This window comes from Akebia trifoliata, chromosome 4 (genome assembly GCF_017979445.1).
Source record: "Akebia trifoliata isolate Shusen 1 chromosome 4, ASM1797944v1, whole genome shotgun sequence".
NCBI lineage: Eukaryota > Viridiplantae > Streptophyta > Magnoliopsida > Ranunculales > Lardizabalaceae > Akebia > Akebia trifoliata.
The window spans coordinates 30,895,306-30,913,431 of NC_141378.1; the positions used below are offsets into that span (position 1 = coordinate 30,895,306).

The 18,126-nt window shown below is 37.0% G+C and overlaps 1 protein-coding gene across 6 annotated transcripts; it reads left to right on the forward strand.

Moving 5' to 3' along the window:
* Positions 1-323: 323 nt before the first annotated feature.
* LOC147404707 (succinate dehydrogenase subunit 7A, mitochondrial-like) lies at positions 324-17,463 on the forward strand. Of its 6 annotated transcripts, none has more exons than XM_086440761.1 (6): positions 330-455; positions 1,444-1,534; positions 1,621-1,689; positions 15,385-15,487; positions 15,635-15,735; positions 17,173-17,463. In XM_086440761.1, the coding sequence occupies exons 1-5, from the start codon at positions 427-429 to the stop codon at positions 15,718-15,720; spliced, it is 378 nt and encodes a 125-aa protein (XP_086296887.1). In that variant the 5' UTR covers positions 330-426; the 3' UTR covers positions 15,721-15,735; positions 17,173-17,463. The 6 variants fall into 6 exon arrangements, with proteins under 6 accessions (XP_086296888.1, XP_086296887.1, XP_086296886.1 ...); XM_086440763.1 differs by lacking the exon at positions 17,173-17,463 and adding an exon at positions 528-629 and having other exon boundaries at positions 403-418; positions 15,635-15,883; XM_086440762.1 differs by lacking the exon at positions 17,173-17,463 and having other exon boundaries at positions 324-455; positions 1,624-1,689; positions 15,635-15,883.
* Positions 17,464-18,126: the final 663 nt, after the last annotated feature.

Here is an 18,126-nt window from a genome sequence, read left to right on the forward strand (position 1 = left end):
GAGAACCAAACCAAACCGTGGATTTTGGGTTGATTTGGTTTGGTTTAGATTGATAACGGTTTGGTTTCGGATTTGAAAAATGAAGAACCGGTGAATTCGGTTCGGTTCTTGGTTCAAACCTTGTAAAGAACCGAGCCAAATCGAGAACCGAACGAATGCTATTTTAAATAAAAATATTAGGTTTTTAAAACCCTAAGGACTAATAGTGCAAGATGTCTCTTACTTTCCCATTTTCCCTCTTTCCCTCCTCTACTCTCTCTTTTTTGTCTCTTGCAGCTAAGGTGCGGCTGTGGGCTGAACTCCCAGTGGCCGGCGATCATCCATCCCTCCCTCCCTCTCTCTCTTTCTCTCTCTCTCTCTCGTCTTTCGTATTTTGCAATTGCAAGATTGAAGAAGAAGAAGAGTAAGAGTGGTAGAAGTAAGAAGATGATTGTAGAGCAGAGTGTCACTTTGCAGTGAGTGAATGAGTTTCTCTTGATTCTTCTTCAAATTTTCATTCTTTTCCTATTGAGGTTATTGAGTTGCAGGTGAGCAGTGGTAGTGATCCTTGTATAGACAAGGTGGTGTTTGATTGCATTCAATTTGTAGTGATGGATTCTTGTCTTGTTGAGAGAGCTCATAGAAATGGAGTGAGTTTTCTCTTTCCGATTGGTGGGATTTTGTTTTTGTGTTTTGTTGAATGAATATCTGATATGTGTGGGTCTTGTTTTTAATGTTTATTTTGCTTTGTTGGTGTTGGAATTTGTTTGTTATGGTTTGAAAACAAAATCTGTATTTTGTTTTATTTTGGATTACTTGTGTGGTTTCTTCTTAATGGGTCATTTTCATTTTAATGGGTTTTGATTGTTTTTGTGCTTGGTATTCTTCTTTGGGTGGTGGATTTTTTTTTAGTATGGTTCCATTATTTGGATTTTTAGTTTGGATGAAATAGCACTGGTTTTTTATTATTTTATTTTTAAGATTATTAAATGAGTTGATTTCTTTGTTATTTTTATTCTTTAATTGATAAATTTTTTTGGCAACCCATGAAATCGAACCGAACCAAATTGAATTAAGGTCGATTTGGGTTGGTTTGATTTTAGACCAACTCAATTCGATTCGGTTCTGATTCCCATATAATGAAACCGATCTTGATCGGTTCGATTTTGATTTTACTCTAAATCGAACCAACCCGAACCAAGTTGCACCCTAGTAGAAATTGTAGTCCTGAACCAAGTCGGGTTCGGACACTTTCGGGCCAGGTTTCGGGTGAATTAACAGGTATTTTTTTCACCCCTGATTCGTTTTCCTGATCAAGACGTTAAATAATCCCGGAAATAGCCTTATTAAATTCCCGATGTACTACTGTACACATAAGGAGGACGCTAACACATAAAAAAGGCAATCGTCCATGGTGGGGCTCGCCATTCATCTTCCTTGATGCACATCTCTACGTTGCTGCAGTGATTTACTTCTCCGAAACCCTAATTTCGCGAAAATGGCGTTTTTTCTCAACAAAACCACCATTTTTTCTGGATTTCAATCTCAATCTCAGGTTGTTTCTTCCTCTTCTCCACTCTATTTTAATCGATCAATCGATTCCTCTCTTACTGATTTTGGTTTCTCTATTTTGTTGATCAGAAGATGGACGGTCCAACACTTCAATTTCGTCGTCGATTTCACATCGAACCGGGGGCTCGCGAGAAAGCTGTTAGTAGTTCTCTCGATCTTTCTTTTTTTTCTGTCTGTAATCGATCCATTTTGATGAAGTTTTATATCAGATCTTTCCTTTGTTGTATGTATGTTTTATTAGGGTTCGAGAAATTTGTTCGTATTATTGCTCTTATAATTGCAATGGTTTTAAGTTGCTTTACAAACTGTTCACTTTCTTAGTAATGGGTCAGTTACATATTGCCCCACATGTGAGAATGAGTCAGTTTCCAACTACCCCACGTTTATGTAGTGATGGGTCATAGACAAAGTGCTTCTTCTCCTTAACAACCCCTTCCCCCTTCACTCAAACTGAGCGGCTGAACATCCAGCACGGTCAGTTTGGATCACAACGACACTGTCCACTTTCTTAGTAATGGGTCAGTTACATATTGCCCCACATGTGAGAATGAGTCAGTTTCCAACTACCCCACGTTTATGTAGTGATGGGTCATAGACAAAGTGCTTCTTCTCCTTAACAACCCCTCCCCCCTTCACTCAAACTGAGCGGCTGAACATCCAGCACGGTCAGTTTGGATCACAACGACACTGTCCACTTTCTTAGTAATGGGTCAGTTACATATTGCCCCACATGTGAGAATGGGCTAGTTTCCAACTACCCCACGTTTATGTAGTGATGGGTCAGAGACAAAGTGCTTCTTCTCCTTAACAACTCCCCTCAAACTGAGTGGCTGAACATCTAGCACGATCAGTTTTGATCGCAATGGCAGAAAAATCATAGAAGAAGAAATACCTTTGGTAAAAATGTCTGCCACCTTTAAATGACTTGGATTAAATTGAACCTGAAGAGAACCGTGAACAACTCGTTCTCGAACAAAATGATAATTTTTTTTTTTCTTTTTTTTGATAGGCAAACAAACAATTTATTAAAGAGGGAAGAAATTTACAGAAGGGAGGATGATATATCCAACCCGAAAGAAGAAAAAACCATTAAAACAAACACAACAAAAACAAAAGAAAACTACTAACTCCTCCAGATTACAAACCCTATCCCATCTAACAAGAAAGTCTTCAAAGATTACCCCTCTAAACACCTTGCCCCAATAGAATAAAAGAGCTAGAACTGAAAGCACAGTGTCCTTGACGTCATTCTCTTTTCCATTGAAGATCCGGCTGTTACGTTCCTTCCAAATAATCTAACAAATGACAAATGGGGTGATGCTCCATAAAATCCTCTTTACCTTAGTAAAAGAAAAAATCCCATTGAGGCCGGACTTTGAATAAGGATTTGACCGAGCAAGGGAAGCAACCAAAAATCCCGAATAAGAAAAGGAAATGATCCTAAATTTGCTTGGCATAAGAGCAATGTAAGAGAATATGATTCGAGGACTCCCCATTCTCTTTGCAAAGACCACAAAAATTTGGCATTACCCATCTTCTTGATAAGAAGGTCCAAAGTTGGAATACGCTTTAATGCCGCAAGCCAAGTGAAAATAGATCAAACTAAAAACAAACCTTCCTTCGAGTCCGCCCACATCCCCCTATCCTCAAGGATAAGGTGATGAAAGAAACTGTCCAAGCACCTCAACAGTCATCCCTGTTTGTCAATTTCCCAATCATTAAACCTCCAAAAACCAAAGTCCCAAGCAACCGAAGCTTCATCTCCTAATATGAAGCACGAAATTGTATTACCTTGTTTTTGTGAAAATGCAAAAAGAGAAGGGAATCTCTCAAAAAATGGAGCGTTGCCACACCAAGAATCTTCCCAAAAACAAACTCCATTTCCCCTTCTAACCTTAAATCTCACATTCCTTCTGAAACACGGCAATACTTTGAGAATACCTTTCCACAACCCACAACCATAAGGACCATTTGCTTCATTGCTTTCCCAACCATGAGCTTTCTCCCCATACTTACTACTAATAACTTTCCTCCACAAACCGTTTCCCTCATCCACAAATCTCCACAACCATCTACTTAGAAGAGCTGAATTCAACCCACAAAAACTACGAAGCTCAAGACTCCCTAGCTTTTTTGGTTTGCACATTTTCTTCCAACTTACCAAGCAAAATTTTCTCGATCCATCTTTATCGTTCCAAAGGAACTCTCTGCAAATTTTGTTAAGCTTCTTTTCCACATAATGTGGTAAGGAGAACAAAGAAAGAAAGTAGTTAGGGATGCTTGCCTAAGAGCTCTTAATAAGAGTCAATTTTGCACCCTTAGAGAGGAATCTTGATTTCCAAGTACTAAGTTTCTTCCCAACTCGCTCAATGATGGGATCCCACGAACTTTTGCTATTATAAGGCCCCTCAAAGACAGCCCTAACGAAGTGGTGGGGAGTGAACCGACCTAGAATCCAAAAGAACCCGTCAAAATTTTTACTATTGGGATGTTGCCAATCGGAAAAATCTTAGTCTTGCGAAAATTCACTGGAATACCCGAAATAGCTTCAAAACAACACATAGCACCACTCAAAAACCTCAACTGAGAACTCGAATCATCCAAGAACACTAGAGTATTGTTCGTAAATTGGAAATGAGATATCAAATGACCATTCTCTCCGGAGCAAACGCAGTAAGCTCCCCAATATCTACCCCTTTAGCTAACATGCGGTCCAAAGCTTCTGCCACCACGATGAAAAGGAAAGGTGATAACGGGTCACCTTGTCTCAAGCCCCTGGAACTTTTGAAGAAACCTTCTGGAGACCCATTCAGTCAAAGCGAAAAGGATGTTGAAGACACATCTCATGACCCAAGAGATCTATTTACTACCAAAACCCATGCGAGTAAGAAGGTCCTTTAAGAAATTCCAACTGACATGATCATAAGCTTTCTGAAGATCAATTTTGTACACCATCCCTGTCAAATTCAACTCCTTTCTAGAATCAATACTCATTCGCAATAAAAACCCCATCAAGGATTTGTCTACCCTTAACAAAAACTCATTGTGCCGACGCAATAATACTCTCTATAACTGATTTCATTCTTGATGCCAAAAGCTTTGCCATAATCTTATACACTAAATAAACCAATCTACTAGGCCTGAAATCAGAAATTTCCAAGAGTAGTACTAGTGTCTAAGTCTAAGAAAACCTCATTAAAGAAGTCATCAAAAACAACAACGGGATCACTTTTGATAATTTCCCAACATGATTTGAAGAAGGCCATTGTAAAACCTTCCGGACCTGGGGCCTTGTCATCTGCCATGCTCGCAATAGCCTTAAAAGTCTTCACCTCCTCAAACGGTCTTTCCAACCAAACTTTGTCTTCCCCCGAAATAGTGTCAAAAGTTAGATGGTCCAACTTTGGTCTATTTCAAAACTCCTTAGAATATAACTTCTTATAAAAACCCACAACTCATTTCGTGATCTCTTCTTCCTCCGACTTCCACACCCCATCAATCTTTAAATTGAAAATGCATTAGAACGATTACGACAAAAAGCCATTTTATGAAAAAACCTCGTGTTATTATCGCCTTCATTCAACCAAGTAACCCTCGACTTCTGCCTCTAACTAATCTCTTCCAACACAACCACCTTTTGAAATTCTGATGTAAGGTTCACCCTCCTTGCCCTATCACCTTCCCCCGACAGCCCTTTCTCCTGCTCCCTATCAAGACTGTCAATCTCTTCAAGAATTGTTTTTTTTTTTCTTTAGCTCCACCCTCCCAAAAACCTTCTTGTTCCACAATTCTAATTTTTCCTTGATAAACTTCAATTTTTTCCTAAACATCGCTCCGTGTCTATCAATGAAGGCGAACTCGTTCCACCAATTGTGGAATCTTTAAAATTAGGATGTTGTAATCACATAGTCTTAAAACGAAAGGGAATTGTCTTTTGCGCTCGCTCTCTTGCTACCAAGGAGATGAGACATTGATCCGAAGTTGGATTTGGAATCGTCGCTTGATGAAACCCCTCAAAGTGCACTTCCCAATCCGGAGAAATCAAAACCGATCATAGTGAGGTTATTGTTAGAAAGTAATCTACCTATTCAATTGAAGTTGAATCTTATACTCTACTTCATTAATATGATCATGGTGACAAAATTCTCTGATTTATTGAAAAAAGTCGTGATTAATTTACGATTCTTTCAATTAGCAATATGGGTTGCTTTCACGAAAGGATTTGCGGCATACAAAGCACTGCAAATCATTTGCAAAATCACAATGAATTTTTTTATTGCATAGATCAACAAATCACAAAAAAAGGATTTGCAAGAGATTTCCCACTGGTTGCCAAGCAATGGTAAATCATTCATTGGGAACCATTTGCATTGCAAAACATTTGTAGTGCAAGTGCAAATGATTTGTAGTGTACCAAGCAGGGCTTGGCCATCCTTACAGCCACAACAGCAGCTTACTTTGCAATCCATCCTCTCGTCTTAGTGCCTTTGTGGTATTGCTGGAGCTGTGTGCTGGTTGCTTTTTCAGGAGAGAAATTGTGTTATGTCAAGTCAGGTCTGGTCGGTGTTTATTTATGCTTATTACCCATTCTTTCCCATAATCTATTCCCAATCATTCCTTTGGTGTGTGGGTTTTGTGACAATGCGGTTTCATGTCATTTGTGGGTGGTCTGGTCAAGAGTGAAAGTGATGTAGGACATCTACATGAGGAAGATCAGAATTTTCTGACCGAGTTGACTTAGTCAAATCTGATCAATTCGGGTTTGACGAGCTGGTTCGGGTTGACCCTGTTGGGTCCACACTCAACCCAATTTAGATTTTAGTCCTATGTGTTTAATCTATTTGAATTTTAAGCAATTTCTAAGTTTTTTAGTTAGTTTCTATTTCAGCTTTAGGAAGTTTCTATTTCAACTTCAGGAAGTTTCTATTTTGTGTAGTTTCTAATTTTTTTAGTCTCTAATTTGTTTTAGGTTTCTATTTTATTCTAAATTCGTTTTTATTATTTAGGGTACAATTAGAAGTGCTTAGAAATGTCCAAATTGAGTTTTAATAGGATAGGAAAGTTATGTTTTAGTATTTTAGAATGTTTCTAAATTGTTATGATGATGTTATCTATATAAGGAGCACTTCAAAAATGAAATTCAATCAATTAAAAAACATATCAATTCAATTATTTTTCATTTCTTAATTACTTTTTAGCTTTATGTTTTATTTTCTTTCAAGCTATTGTTTGTTTATCAATTAAATCTATTGATTCAAATTGATTTTGCGTTTTTTTATTGAATACAATATTGTAATTTCTATCGAATCTATTGATTCACACGCTTTCGATGTCAGAAAGTTTGTATGGTTGAGGAAAAAAAAAGGTTTTGGTGTAGAATGTGTATATTACAATTACAAGCATAATTTATGGCCCTGTCGTGTGCCGGGAAAAGGAAGCAAAAAAAAGAAGAAAAACTAGGTACTTGTGGCTTTGAGAGGTTAACTGTCAGTAAAGCAGTTGTTCTTGTTAGCAGTTTTGGGCTTCAATTTTTATCCTTGTGATTGCGAGGAACCTACATTATAGGTGGACTTGATTTATATTTATATTGGTCCTTCCTTTATATTCTTATCTATTGTTTTCCCCTCCAATCTTTCGGATTGTATCATTGTTATTATCCCTAATAGTTAGGAAAATATACATTTAGGGACACAGAACAGATCTGACTGAACCGCTATTGCATATCAATTATTGAATTTTGATGAAGTCATGGTTTTAGAGATCAGCTGAAACAGATTACTCACTCTGTGTCATCTCGGTATTGTTGGTGAACCAGTGAGATAATTCAGGTTTTGTATGTTTTGATTAACGTAATTAGTTTTTATTTTTTATTTTTATAATTTAAATAATTATTATTAAAAATAAAATATTTTTTTGCAATGCAAATCATTTGCACAGTGTAACCAAGCACCAGTAAAATTGATTTCAGAAAATTATTTGCATTTGCAAAGGATTTGCTGCATACCTAGCAGGGCCTTATTCGCAAAACTTTAAAAAATGCATTTTTATATTATATTTAATATGAATATTTGTAATTTTGTTTAGTATTATGTTTATGTTTACTATATAAGATATACATTTTATATTATCCATAAGTCTTACTGTATTAGTATATTTTTTTCCCCATTTTTCGTGGACTTGGCCATCTTTTGTCAAATTTGTCCCTTGCTGAATTTTCCTGAATCCTGACTTTGTCACTATAAATTAGATTCAGGATGCATGTCAAATGGTTCCCTGATGAAGTAAAAAAAAAAAAAAACTCAATTTTGAACTCCTTTCGTGCTATGTGGACTATCTGTTGTACATTGATACCAATAGAGTTCAACAAGTAAAGATGAACCATCTTCCATTCTAATAGGGGTTGGTAAAAGCTGTCCTCTTTAATTATGGGTTTTCTCCCATTATTGTTTTTTCAGAGTTGAAATTATACTGTTGTATTTGTTTGCCAATGAGTGAACAACATTTTTGTTTAGTTCCAAACTTCGTCGGTTGTATTATACTCGTAAACTAGTCCAAACCTCCAGAGTATTGATATAATAGTCAAAATTCGATATTGATGCATGATATAACCTTATGGCGAGTGGCGACGTATAAGAGAATAGGATTTCAATGCCTTAAACCTTCTTGAAAATAGTGATGCTCAAGTATTATGCAATGAATCAATGTATGAAAATCTAAATTCTATTACATTTTCAACGTTATTTTATTTGTGCAATAGAGTGAATTGAAGATACCAATTTGCTAAGTTGGTAAAGTTTGTGTGTATTGATACCATGAGTTGGGTTCAAAACGCATCTTCACCCACTAACCTATGAGCTTATAAAAAAAATGAAAAGAAAACAAAAACAGCATAAGATCGATACTAAAGAAGGCGCGGATTGTCTTACTGAGAGTAAACATGTAGACTTGGTTATAAAAAAAAGAGTAGACATGTAGACACTTGAGATGTAAGATATGGCTTTAGGTAGAATTGGACTAAGGAACATGATTCGTTTACCCGAAGCTAGACATTTGGGTTAAGATATGAAGACATTGTAACACAAGATATTGTTGAAGTAGGGCTCAAAAACAATTAAGCCCGATCCAAGTATGTATGTGTTTTTTGGTCAGTCCAAGGTAATTTGGGTTGGGCTTGTAACTTTTGTAAGTGGCCCACTTATGTGGTGCTTCTAAAAGGGATTTTGTTTTATTTTGTTGTAAGTCTAACTTTAAGTCTAAGTCTTTTGAAGAGAAGAGAGTAGAGAAAGAGAGAAAACCTAAGAGAGGAGAGTTTGAGAGGTTTGGGAAGATTGAGATCTAGAAGAAGGTGAAGCTAAGTGATAAATGTGACTTCTTTTATTGATTTGTCCCATTTTCGTCATAGTTAATCAAGCTCCAATGCTCATACCTCCAGACATAGCCTTTGGGTGAACCATGTAAAATCTCGTGTTGTGGGTGTTGTGTTCTTACTCTTTCTTTGTGTGATTGGTTATCTTCTTTGCATTTGCTATTATTAGTTGGGTTATCCTTCATTGCCATTATCAAACAAAGTCTTGAAAGGTGTGGCGTACAAAGTGTTTGGTGAAATACCCAATAGGTGTTTGATCAAATTACTGTGTGACTTCACAAAGGTGTTCACATACATGACAAGTGGTATCAAAGCCTAGGTTATCTAGGGGGTTTGCAATGACGAAAAATGGTAAAATGATGATTGGAAGTTCCGGTGGGGTGAAGTTTGAGGTGAAACTATTTGAAGGAAAATCAAACTTTACATTGTCGCAAAGGAAGATGATGAATATTCTTATCCAACAAGGGCTTCATAATTTCATTTGAGGCATTGAAGCGATGTTGGAGAACATGTCTAATGAGACATAGGAAGAGTTGGATTTGAAGGCTATTAGTTCCATTGAGTTGGATATCTCCGATGAAGTCATGTATAACGTCATGAAAGAAAAGACTACAAAGGGAATATGGGATAAGCTTGAGAAGCTTTACATGGGAAATACTTTGTCCAACAAGCTATTCCTTAATGACCAACTCTATGGCCTAAGGATGGAGGAGGGACAAGACATCATGAAGCACTTGAACATGTTCAATCGGTGTTTTAGTGATTTGTTGAAGGTAGAAGTGAAATTTGAAGAAGAAGCCAAAGCATTGCTTTTGTTGAGATCACTTCCTAATTCCTTCAAACACTTTCGAACTACACTTATATTTGGCAAGGAGACCCTCAAGTTTAAGGAAGTGGTTCAAGACCTTATCTATCACGTGATCATGAACAAGTCAAGTGAGAAGGATGCTCAAGGGGAAGGACTCATTGCGGAGGGTTAAAGTGAGCGAAGCCAAACAAAGGAGAAGGGAAAATTCGAAGAGAAAAATTCTAGATCCAAATCTAGAAGTAAAAATGAAGTGGAGTGCTACTATTGCGTGAAGAAGGGATATTACATAGGGGTGTCAATGGATAGCCGAAATCCGAATTCGAATTCGAAAAATCGGATATTATCCGAAAATTTCGGATATCGGATTCGGATTCGGATGTTATTTTAACATTCGAATAAATTTCGGATACGAATTCGGATATTATGATATCCGATTCGATAATATCCGCTCCGATATTCATGTTACACAACAAAAAGCTATTTATACACATATATGCTCTCGTGTATTCGAGTTTCACAACGAAATGTAACTCGAAATATTTATCTTCTCTAATGTCTCATCCGTAAACCAGAGAACGTTTCTACCAACCGTGGGTTTCCACTGTGTAAGTACAGTCACCCTCTTCTCCGGCCGGCGAAGATGGAGGTAGGTATTTCCTCTCTCTCATTCTCTCTCTCTCTCAGTAAATCTAAAACCCACTTTTTTTCAATCGTGCGAGCTCCGTAACGGTATAACCGCCATCGTCTCCACCATCGTCTCCGGTCGGCGAGCATCAGGTAGTTTCTTCATCGTTCTCTCTCTCTCTCACACTAAAACCCTATGTATTATTCAAAATTTTCATAATTTTTTTTTCAAAAATCAAAGTTTATTTGATTTTAAAACCATTTTTTTTTTTTCAAAAATCAAAGCTTATTTGATTTTAACTCTGAAATACGTTGAAGATTAAAACTTATGAAGTTGAAAAAATTAGGAAAATCGATTTTTTTACATCGAATTAGGATTTTTATCGAATCGGATATTATCGGATATCCGATATATTTTTCGAATTCGAATTCGAATATTGGTTAAAGATATCCGATCGGATTCGAATTCGAATTCGGATATCAATATTTTTTTTCGGATTCGAATTCGGATACAGCACTATCCGATCGGATAGGTATCCGTTGACAGCCCTAATATTACAAAAGAGATTGTAGAAAGTAAAGTTGAGTCAAGCTTCTCGGTAAGCATAGCATTGGAAAGCAATGGAGAGCTCTTAGCGGCATCTTTGGGTAATCTCAACTCCAACTCTTGGATTTTAGATTCTGGGTGTACTTTTCATATGTGCTCCAATCGTGATTAGTTTGACTCTTATGAACCTTATGACGGTAGGGATATTCTAATCGGTAATGATGCGGCATGCAAAGTCATTTGAATGGGTACCGTGAAGATAATAATGTATGATGAGGTTGTTAGAACCTTAGGTAATGTGAAGCACGTATCGACGCTCAAGAAGAATTTTATATCCTTGGGCACACTTGACTCAAATGGGTGTTCTTTCTCGACAAAGGATGGAGCACTCAAGGTGTCTAAGGGAGACATGGTGATAATAAATGGTGTGAAGCTTGCAAATAACCTCTACAAGCTTTCGGGGAACATAATTCTAGGTGAAGTTGTAATATCCACAGAGAAAAATTCTAGAAAGGATGAAACTCAACTTTGGCATTTAAGACTTGGCCATATGAGTGAAAGATCAATGCAAGAGTTACATCGGTGACAATTGCTGAAGGGTGTTAGGGCATGCAAGCTAGAATTTTATAAGTTTTGTGTGATGGGAAAGCAAAGTAAGGTGTCGTTCAAGATTGCAAACAAAGGGATCAAGAGTAAGGGATTGTTAAACTACATTCATTCTGATATGTGGGGGCCGCACCTATTAAATCAAAAGGTGGAGCTCGCTACTTTGTCACTTTCATGGATGATTTTTAAAGAAAGATTTGAGTCTATTTTATGAAGGAGAAATCCGATGTCTTTGCCAAGTTTGTGGAATGGAAGACTGTAGTAGGAAATCAAAAAGGAGAAAAATCAAATACTTGAGAAGTGACAATGGGAGTGAGTACAAAGATGACAAGTTCTTGAAGTTTTGCAAAAAAGAAGGCATCACAAGGCATTTCACTATGAAGAAAAATCCTCAACAAAATGGCACAGCCTAGAGGATGAATAGAACTCTCATGGTGAGGGAGAGATGCATGAGGTTACATGCGGGGTTGCTCGAATTATTTTAGGCGAAATCGGTTAACCATGCTTGTTATTTGATTAATCGGTCACCATCTAAGCTACTTGAATTTAAATGTGCTGAAGAGGTATGGGGACAGGCAAAGAAGTGGACTACTCTACATTGAAAGTGTTTGGGTGCAAGGTATATGTTCTCATTCCAAGTAATGAGAGAAACAAGTTGTAATCAAAGTCACTTGAGTGCATCTTCCTCGGATTCGAGAAGGGAGTGAAGGGATTCAAGTTTTGGAATCTGGTAAACAAGAAAAAAATCCTTAGTAGAGATGTCGTATTTGATGAAGGTTATATGGCAAAGGGAGAATTCAAGAAAAATGATGGTGGGAAGTCAGTTGTTGGTAACAATGTAGTTATCGAAATTCCTATTAGCACGGAGAAGACTACAAGGGAATTTGAGGAGGGTAGCACACTCGGTGGGGATGAACAACAACAAGAGAAGGCTTATGATGAGCTTTCTAACATAGTACAAGGAAGGCCAAAAAGAACCATCATACCACCTCAAAGGTATGGATGGGAGGATGAAGTGCATTTTGCACTAATGGCAAGTGAGGGAGATCTCACTAAACTGGTTACAAGGGACAAATTTGAGCATTGCTTAAACTTGCTTAATCTCATTGCTTGTTGAGATTGGAGGGTACCTACTCACTTGAGGTGCATGGAGATGAGAGGTTTCTCATCAAGGTGGAGGTTTTATAACATTTCCAACATTTCTTACATTTCCAAGGGTCAAATAGTTTTTTCGCCAAGGTGGAGATAGTTGAAGTATGGCTCAAAACAATTAGGCCCAATTCAAGTATGTGTGTTTTTCTTTGTCGGTCCAAGGTTATTTGGGTAGGGCTTGTAACTTATGTAAGTGGTCCACTTATGTGGTGCTTCTAAAAGGGGTTTTGTTTTCTTTCGTTGTGAGTCTAACTTTAAGTCTTAAGTCTTTTCAAGAGAAGAGTAGAGAAAGAGAGAAAACCCAAGAGAGGAGAGGTTGAGAGGTTTGGGAAGATTGATATCTAGAAGAAGGTGAAACTAAGTGATAGAGGTGACTCCTTATATCGATTTGCCCTGTGTTTTTCATAGTTAAATCGAGCTCCAACGCTCATACCTTTGTGGACGTAGCCTTTGGGTGAACCATGTAAAATCTCGTGTTGTGGGTATTGTGTTCTTACTCTTTCTTTGTGTGATTATTTATCTTCTTTGCATTTGCTACTATTAGATGAGTTATCCTTCATTGCCATTATCAAACAAGGTCTTGGAAGGTGTGGCATACAAGGTGTTTGGTGAAATACCCAATAGGTGTTTGGTTAGATTACTAAGTGACTTCACAAAGGTGTTCACATGCACAACAGATATGGCTTCAAATAGAATTCTATGTAGGAATGTGATTAGTTTACCTGAACCTAGGCATTTGGGATAAGATATTAGACACTGAATTATCATATGGTTTTTGATAGAATTCTATGGAGAAACATGATTCATTTAGCTGAACCCAGACACTTGAGATAAGGCTTGATGGTGATGGTGGTGACGTTTAATAATAAATTCTTTACAGTCCATGAGGAAAGGCAATTCTCTTTCATGCAATAAATGAGAAGCTGATTTAGTGCTGTTGTAGAGGGAACCTGTTAATCTACATTAAAACAATAATAGACTTTAATGAACATTTTAAGATTGATGTTGTCGATCCCAATGTTTGGGATCATTATGAGTGATGATGAAAGAACAATTTATATGCATAACCAAAATAGGTTTCTGCTAAAAATAAATAAATAAGAGCTATAACTCAAGAATTTTTTTTAGAATGGAAAGTGGGGATTAGGTGGACCTGACCAAAAGGTTTATTGATTAAATCAAATAATATGTACAGCCTCACAAATTTGAATCACAAGAGCTGTGCACTGGAAACATGAGAAAAAATGTAATAAGATTGCCTATCCATCTTCTTATCTGTACACCTAAGAATCAAGCACAGTAATTAAGTGTTGGGTATGAATTTTGCAATTAAGGAGCCAAAATTCAAGCATATACTATATTATTCAATAAGGAGGAATGGGAAGATGCATAAGGGTTTGTTCTAGTTCAAAAACATTTTTTTGGGAAGAAAAGAGGGGGTTTCTTTGTACACCTGTGCTGCCAATTCAATAAATACGACAAAAAATTAAGTTATAAAAACGTGTGCATTCACCTGATAAATCAAGAGAATTTCCTGCTAACAATAAGATGAGGTGCACATCATACGGCACACTCTCAAAACTAATGTTAGCTTGATTGACAAGTTCCTGAACGCATTAAACTGAATTTGACTTCCAGGTTCTAGCAACTTCTGCTAAACTCTTATTATCAAGTTCTTTAGTGACTGTCACATTCATCTTATGTGGTTAGCGACTCCTCCAAAATTCTAGTGTACAACTTCCTTCTCAATTTAAGTAGTAGGAGCCATTTGCCACACTTAGCTTTCAAGACACTTGTACCGTTTTTGTTCCACTGTGTTTCTGGTGTCATTTTCTTCTGCATTGGACTGCAACTTGGGCAGGTTGACCTGAGCTCAACTCGATTGATGGGCAAGCCTGGGCTGGGTTATGTAGACAATGAGTTAAGACTGTGTTAGAATATCTCAACCCGATCTTAATTCAGGTTGAGCTCCAGTGGAGGGGTCGGGCAACCCAATTCTACCTGATCAGGATGCTATATACTGGTTACATATTTTGAAAATATTTTTTTAATTATTTCTTCCTCCAAATATTTTTAGTAACTAATTATCTTAAGTTTTTGTTTTCTTTCGGAATGATATTGTCTAAATCTTCTTGCAATGATCTATTTAGAGATTGCATGCAAGTTTATTTACTAGTGGTTATTTTTTCTAATGTTGTATTTCTTGTTTCATATATAAAATTTATTTGTTGACCAAAATAAAATTATTGTTGTTCAACGAGCCCAGCCCGCCCAAAACTACATAATTCAAGCTAACCCAATTTTTGGAGCTCAAACTCGGGTTGAGCTTGAGTTAATGAGCTCAGGCACGATGACCAGGTTGAGTTAAGCTCGGGTTGAGGGCTTTGCCACTTGGGTTGAGCCTGGGTTTACAATCCAACCCGCCCAGGTTGCAGCCCTACTTCTGAACTACTTCGTGCCCTTTGTTTCTGATGCATCATTTTCATATGAACTACTGAAATTTAATGGTCTCTGTTGACATGGATATTTAATTTCATTAGATGGAGTGTGGTTTACTTATTTAGAACTGTTTTGAGTAAATTCTTTTGGCCCTAGATTATTTTCTCCAAAACTGCGTTCTTTATCTTTGGCAATGCTTAAATGGAATTGTGATTGGTGTTTAACTTCACTATATGTTCTTACTTCTACATTACATCACACTGAACAAAGTCAAGTGATTTTACTTGTCAGCTTTTGGAAGCAGACCCCGCACTGAAGCGATTCAAGTCACACAAGAAGAGTGTGTATAGACTCAAAAGAGTTGGAGATGTTCTTACGATTATTGTTGTTGCAGGTATGCCCGTACATGATTATGGAGTTTTATTTGTGTAATCATCAAAGAAAAACTATTTGTTTATGTGATCTGCTATCTACTATATCAGATCATAAAGATGTATTTTTGTTTATTGCAACTGAAGTTCTCATTACTTGTTTGTGTTAGGCTGTTGCTATGAGATTTATGTCAAAGCAGTAATGCGGGAAGAAGCTCGAAAACAAGCACGATCTGCCACTGAGGCAGCATCGTGAAATTTGTATTTGCATGTAAGCTTTTCCAGTTTATCCCTCTTGGTAACATGTTAAACTACTTTCAAACTGTTATCAAGTTGTAGCTTTGAATTGTTTAAATAAGCGATGCAAGCTTGTTGATACAGTTGAAAATAAAACTTAGAATTAAAAGGGCGCTTTTGTATCTGAGTGTGGATTTAACTGAAGCTATCCTAAACTAGTTTTAAACATGAATCTTGATTCTCCATGAGATTGAACTAAGGATGAATGCAATTGTCAAACTTAATCAATATCTGCATCTTTCAGGCAGTTTCTTTGCCCTTCTATATTTAATTGAATAAACTCTACTCACTCAAATCTGTTCATTTCTTCCGTTTTTTTTCCTTGCCCACTTTAATTTTTTTTCCTTTTCTCAGATGTTCTTACTCCTACCTGCCTTTGATTCTCTCTATTTTATTTCATTCCTTGTGTATGGAGCAATACAATCTGAACTTTCTCCAATGGTTTCAAATGATTAAATGTGAATATATAGAACTCGACTCCAGTACTATCGCTGTTCCTTCATTCCTCTCTTTACCCTTTCACTATGCCATTCTCTTTCTTCTTCGGCTGCATCGGGTATTCATGTTGCTCTGTTGTTCTGGAAAAGAAGCTATCAAAAGAAAAACGTTACAAGTGTTGAAAAGATCATGAATGTGTATTTGGGTTGTATGAATGGTGTGTGCAATTAGACCATATTGTTTGACTGACAAGTCCTAATAAGCCCAAGTACTGTATGATGGATGATCCAGATATTACGGCAAAACGACCCAAAGCATCTGGGAACCTACCTGACATACCGTGTACTTTAAAACAAATTTCCCCAATTTTAATCAAATTGGTTAACTCTGACTCGGTCTAAATTATTTATTAATTCACACACACACACACACACACACACACATATATATATATATATATATATATAGATATATGGGTCACGTTCAATGGCCAACTTTTTGGCAGAACAATTTTCAAAACATGAGTTAGAAGTTTTGGAATGGGCTGATTTTTGGTGAGGATGATCTCTACGGTGAGGAGATCATCATCACCAAAAATCAGCCCATTCCAAAACTTCTAACTCATGTTTTGAAAAATGTTTTGCCAAAAAGTTTGTCGAAAAGTTGGCCATTGAATAGGACCCTATATATATATATATATATGGGGTGGGATGTTCGGCTGACAATCTTAGGATGATAAAACACTAACAATTTTTGTCCTATGTGGTTTAAAAGTTTTGGATTGAGCTGATTTTTTTAGGATGATCTCTATGGTGAGGAGATCATCCTCACCAAAGATCACTCCAATCTGAAACTTATAACCCCATCAAAATTATTTTAGAATTGTGAACGATCGATTTTTATATCAAAATAAGAATGAATCGTTAGAAAGAGATCTATCACGGTTAACTTTTATTACCTTTTATTACCGCAGGCGGCAGACAACTCCAGAAGAGTTGAGATAGATCGAGGTTGGGTAACTGAGTATGAACATTGCCCAGTTCCTGATAATCTTGTGGCTCAAACCTGAAAGATCTTCAGAATAGCTTCCTTGGCCTATTTCTCTCACGCCATAGGTGGTAAATAAGAGCACAAAAAGCCTATCGCATATTGAATATAGAAATTTGTACCCAATATTTACCTGAATGTCGTCCATTATTATTGTACCAACTCCCATTCTGCCAATTGCAAATCACCGTAACAGCATCTTCAAGAAGTTTATTTTTTTTTTAAAGGTTTTCAACAGTGAGTAAGTTAAGATGAAAAAGAATATCAAGGAACCCGTTTTGGGTTCCATGTGATATTCTCCAATCAGGAGTTGGACTTGGAGAGTAAATAGAATTCCATGCACTTTTGAAAGAAAATAATCCTTTTAGCACTTGGAGTCCGAACACATCTATCTTTTAACACCAAATTCTGGGAAAGGATGAGATTGATGACTTCGACCATTCGATCATTGCGAGGAGCATCTAGCCTTCTAAGCTTGCCAAATCAGAAATTTGGGTGATGATAGGACGGACTTCTGAACTGGTAGAGCTATGAGGGGGACTTCTATGAGGCATGGATCTCTCCAGAAGACCACTTACCAACATGGATTCTGATGTTCTTCATGGCCAACTCCATTTCCTCTAAGATTCCTCTCCATGCCCATGATGCATTTTGAGGAGAATAGCAAGACCATATATCCCCATTCCCAACAAATCATTTCATCATGCCTGCCAAGTTCCAGTCTCTAAGCTTTCTTACGCTAAGGCCTCCTTCCCTGATAGGTTTACAAACATTACTCCAACTCATAAGATGGTAGGAATTTTCTAAAGTATGGCCTTCCCAAAGGAATTTGCTGAATATGGTTTCCAATATTTTTTTGGATACCCTTTGGATTTTGGAA

Bases quoted from the DNA above. Each gene is read 5' to 3' on its own strand.
- LOC147404707 (XM_086440761.1), top strand. From the start codon at position 427: ATGATTGTAGAGCAGAGTGTCACTTTGCA. The intron at 456-1,443 runs GTGAGTGAATGA...ACGTTGCTGCAG, and splicing joins GAGCAGAGTGTCACTTTGCA to TGATTTACTTCTCCGAAACC. The intron at 15,488-15,634 runs GTATGCCCGTAC...TGTTTGTGTTAG, and splicing joins TACGATTATTGTTGTTGCAG to GCTGTTGCTATGAGATTTAT.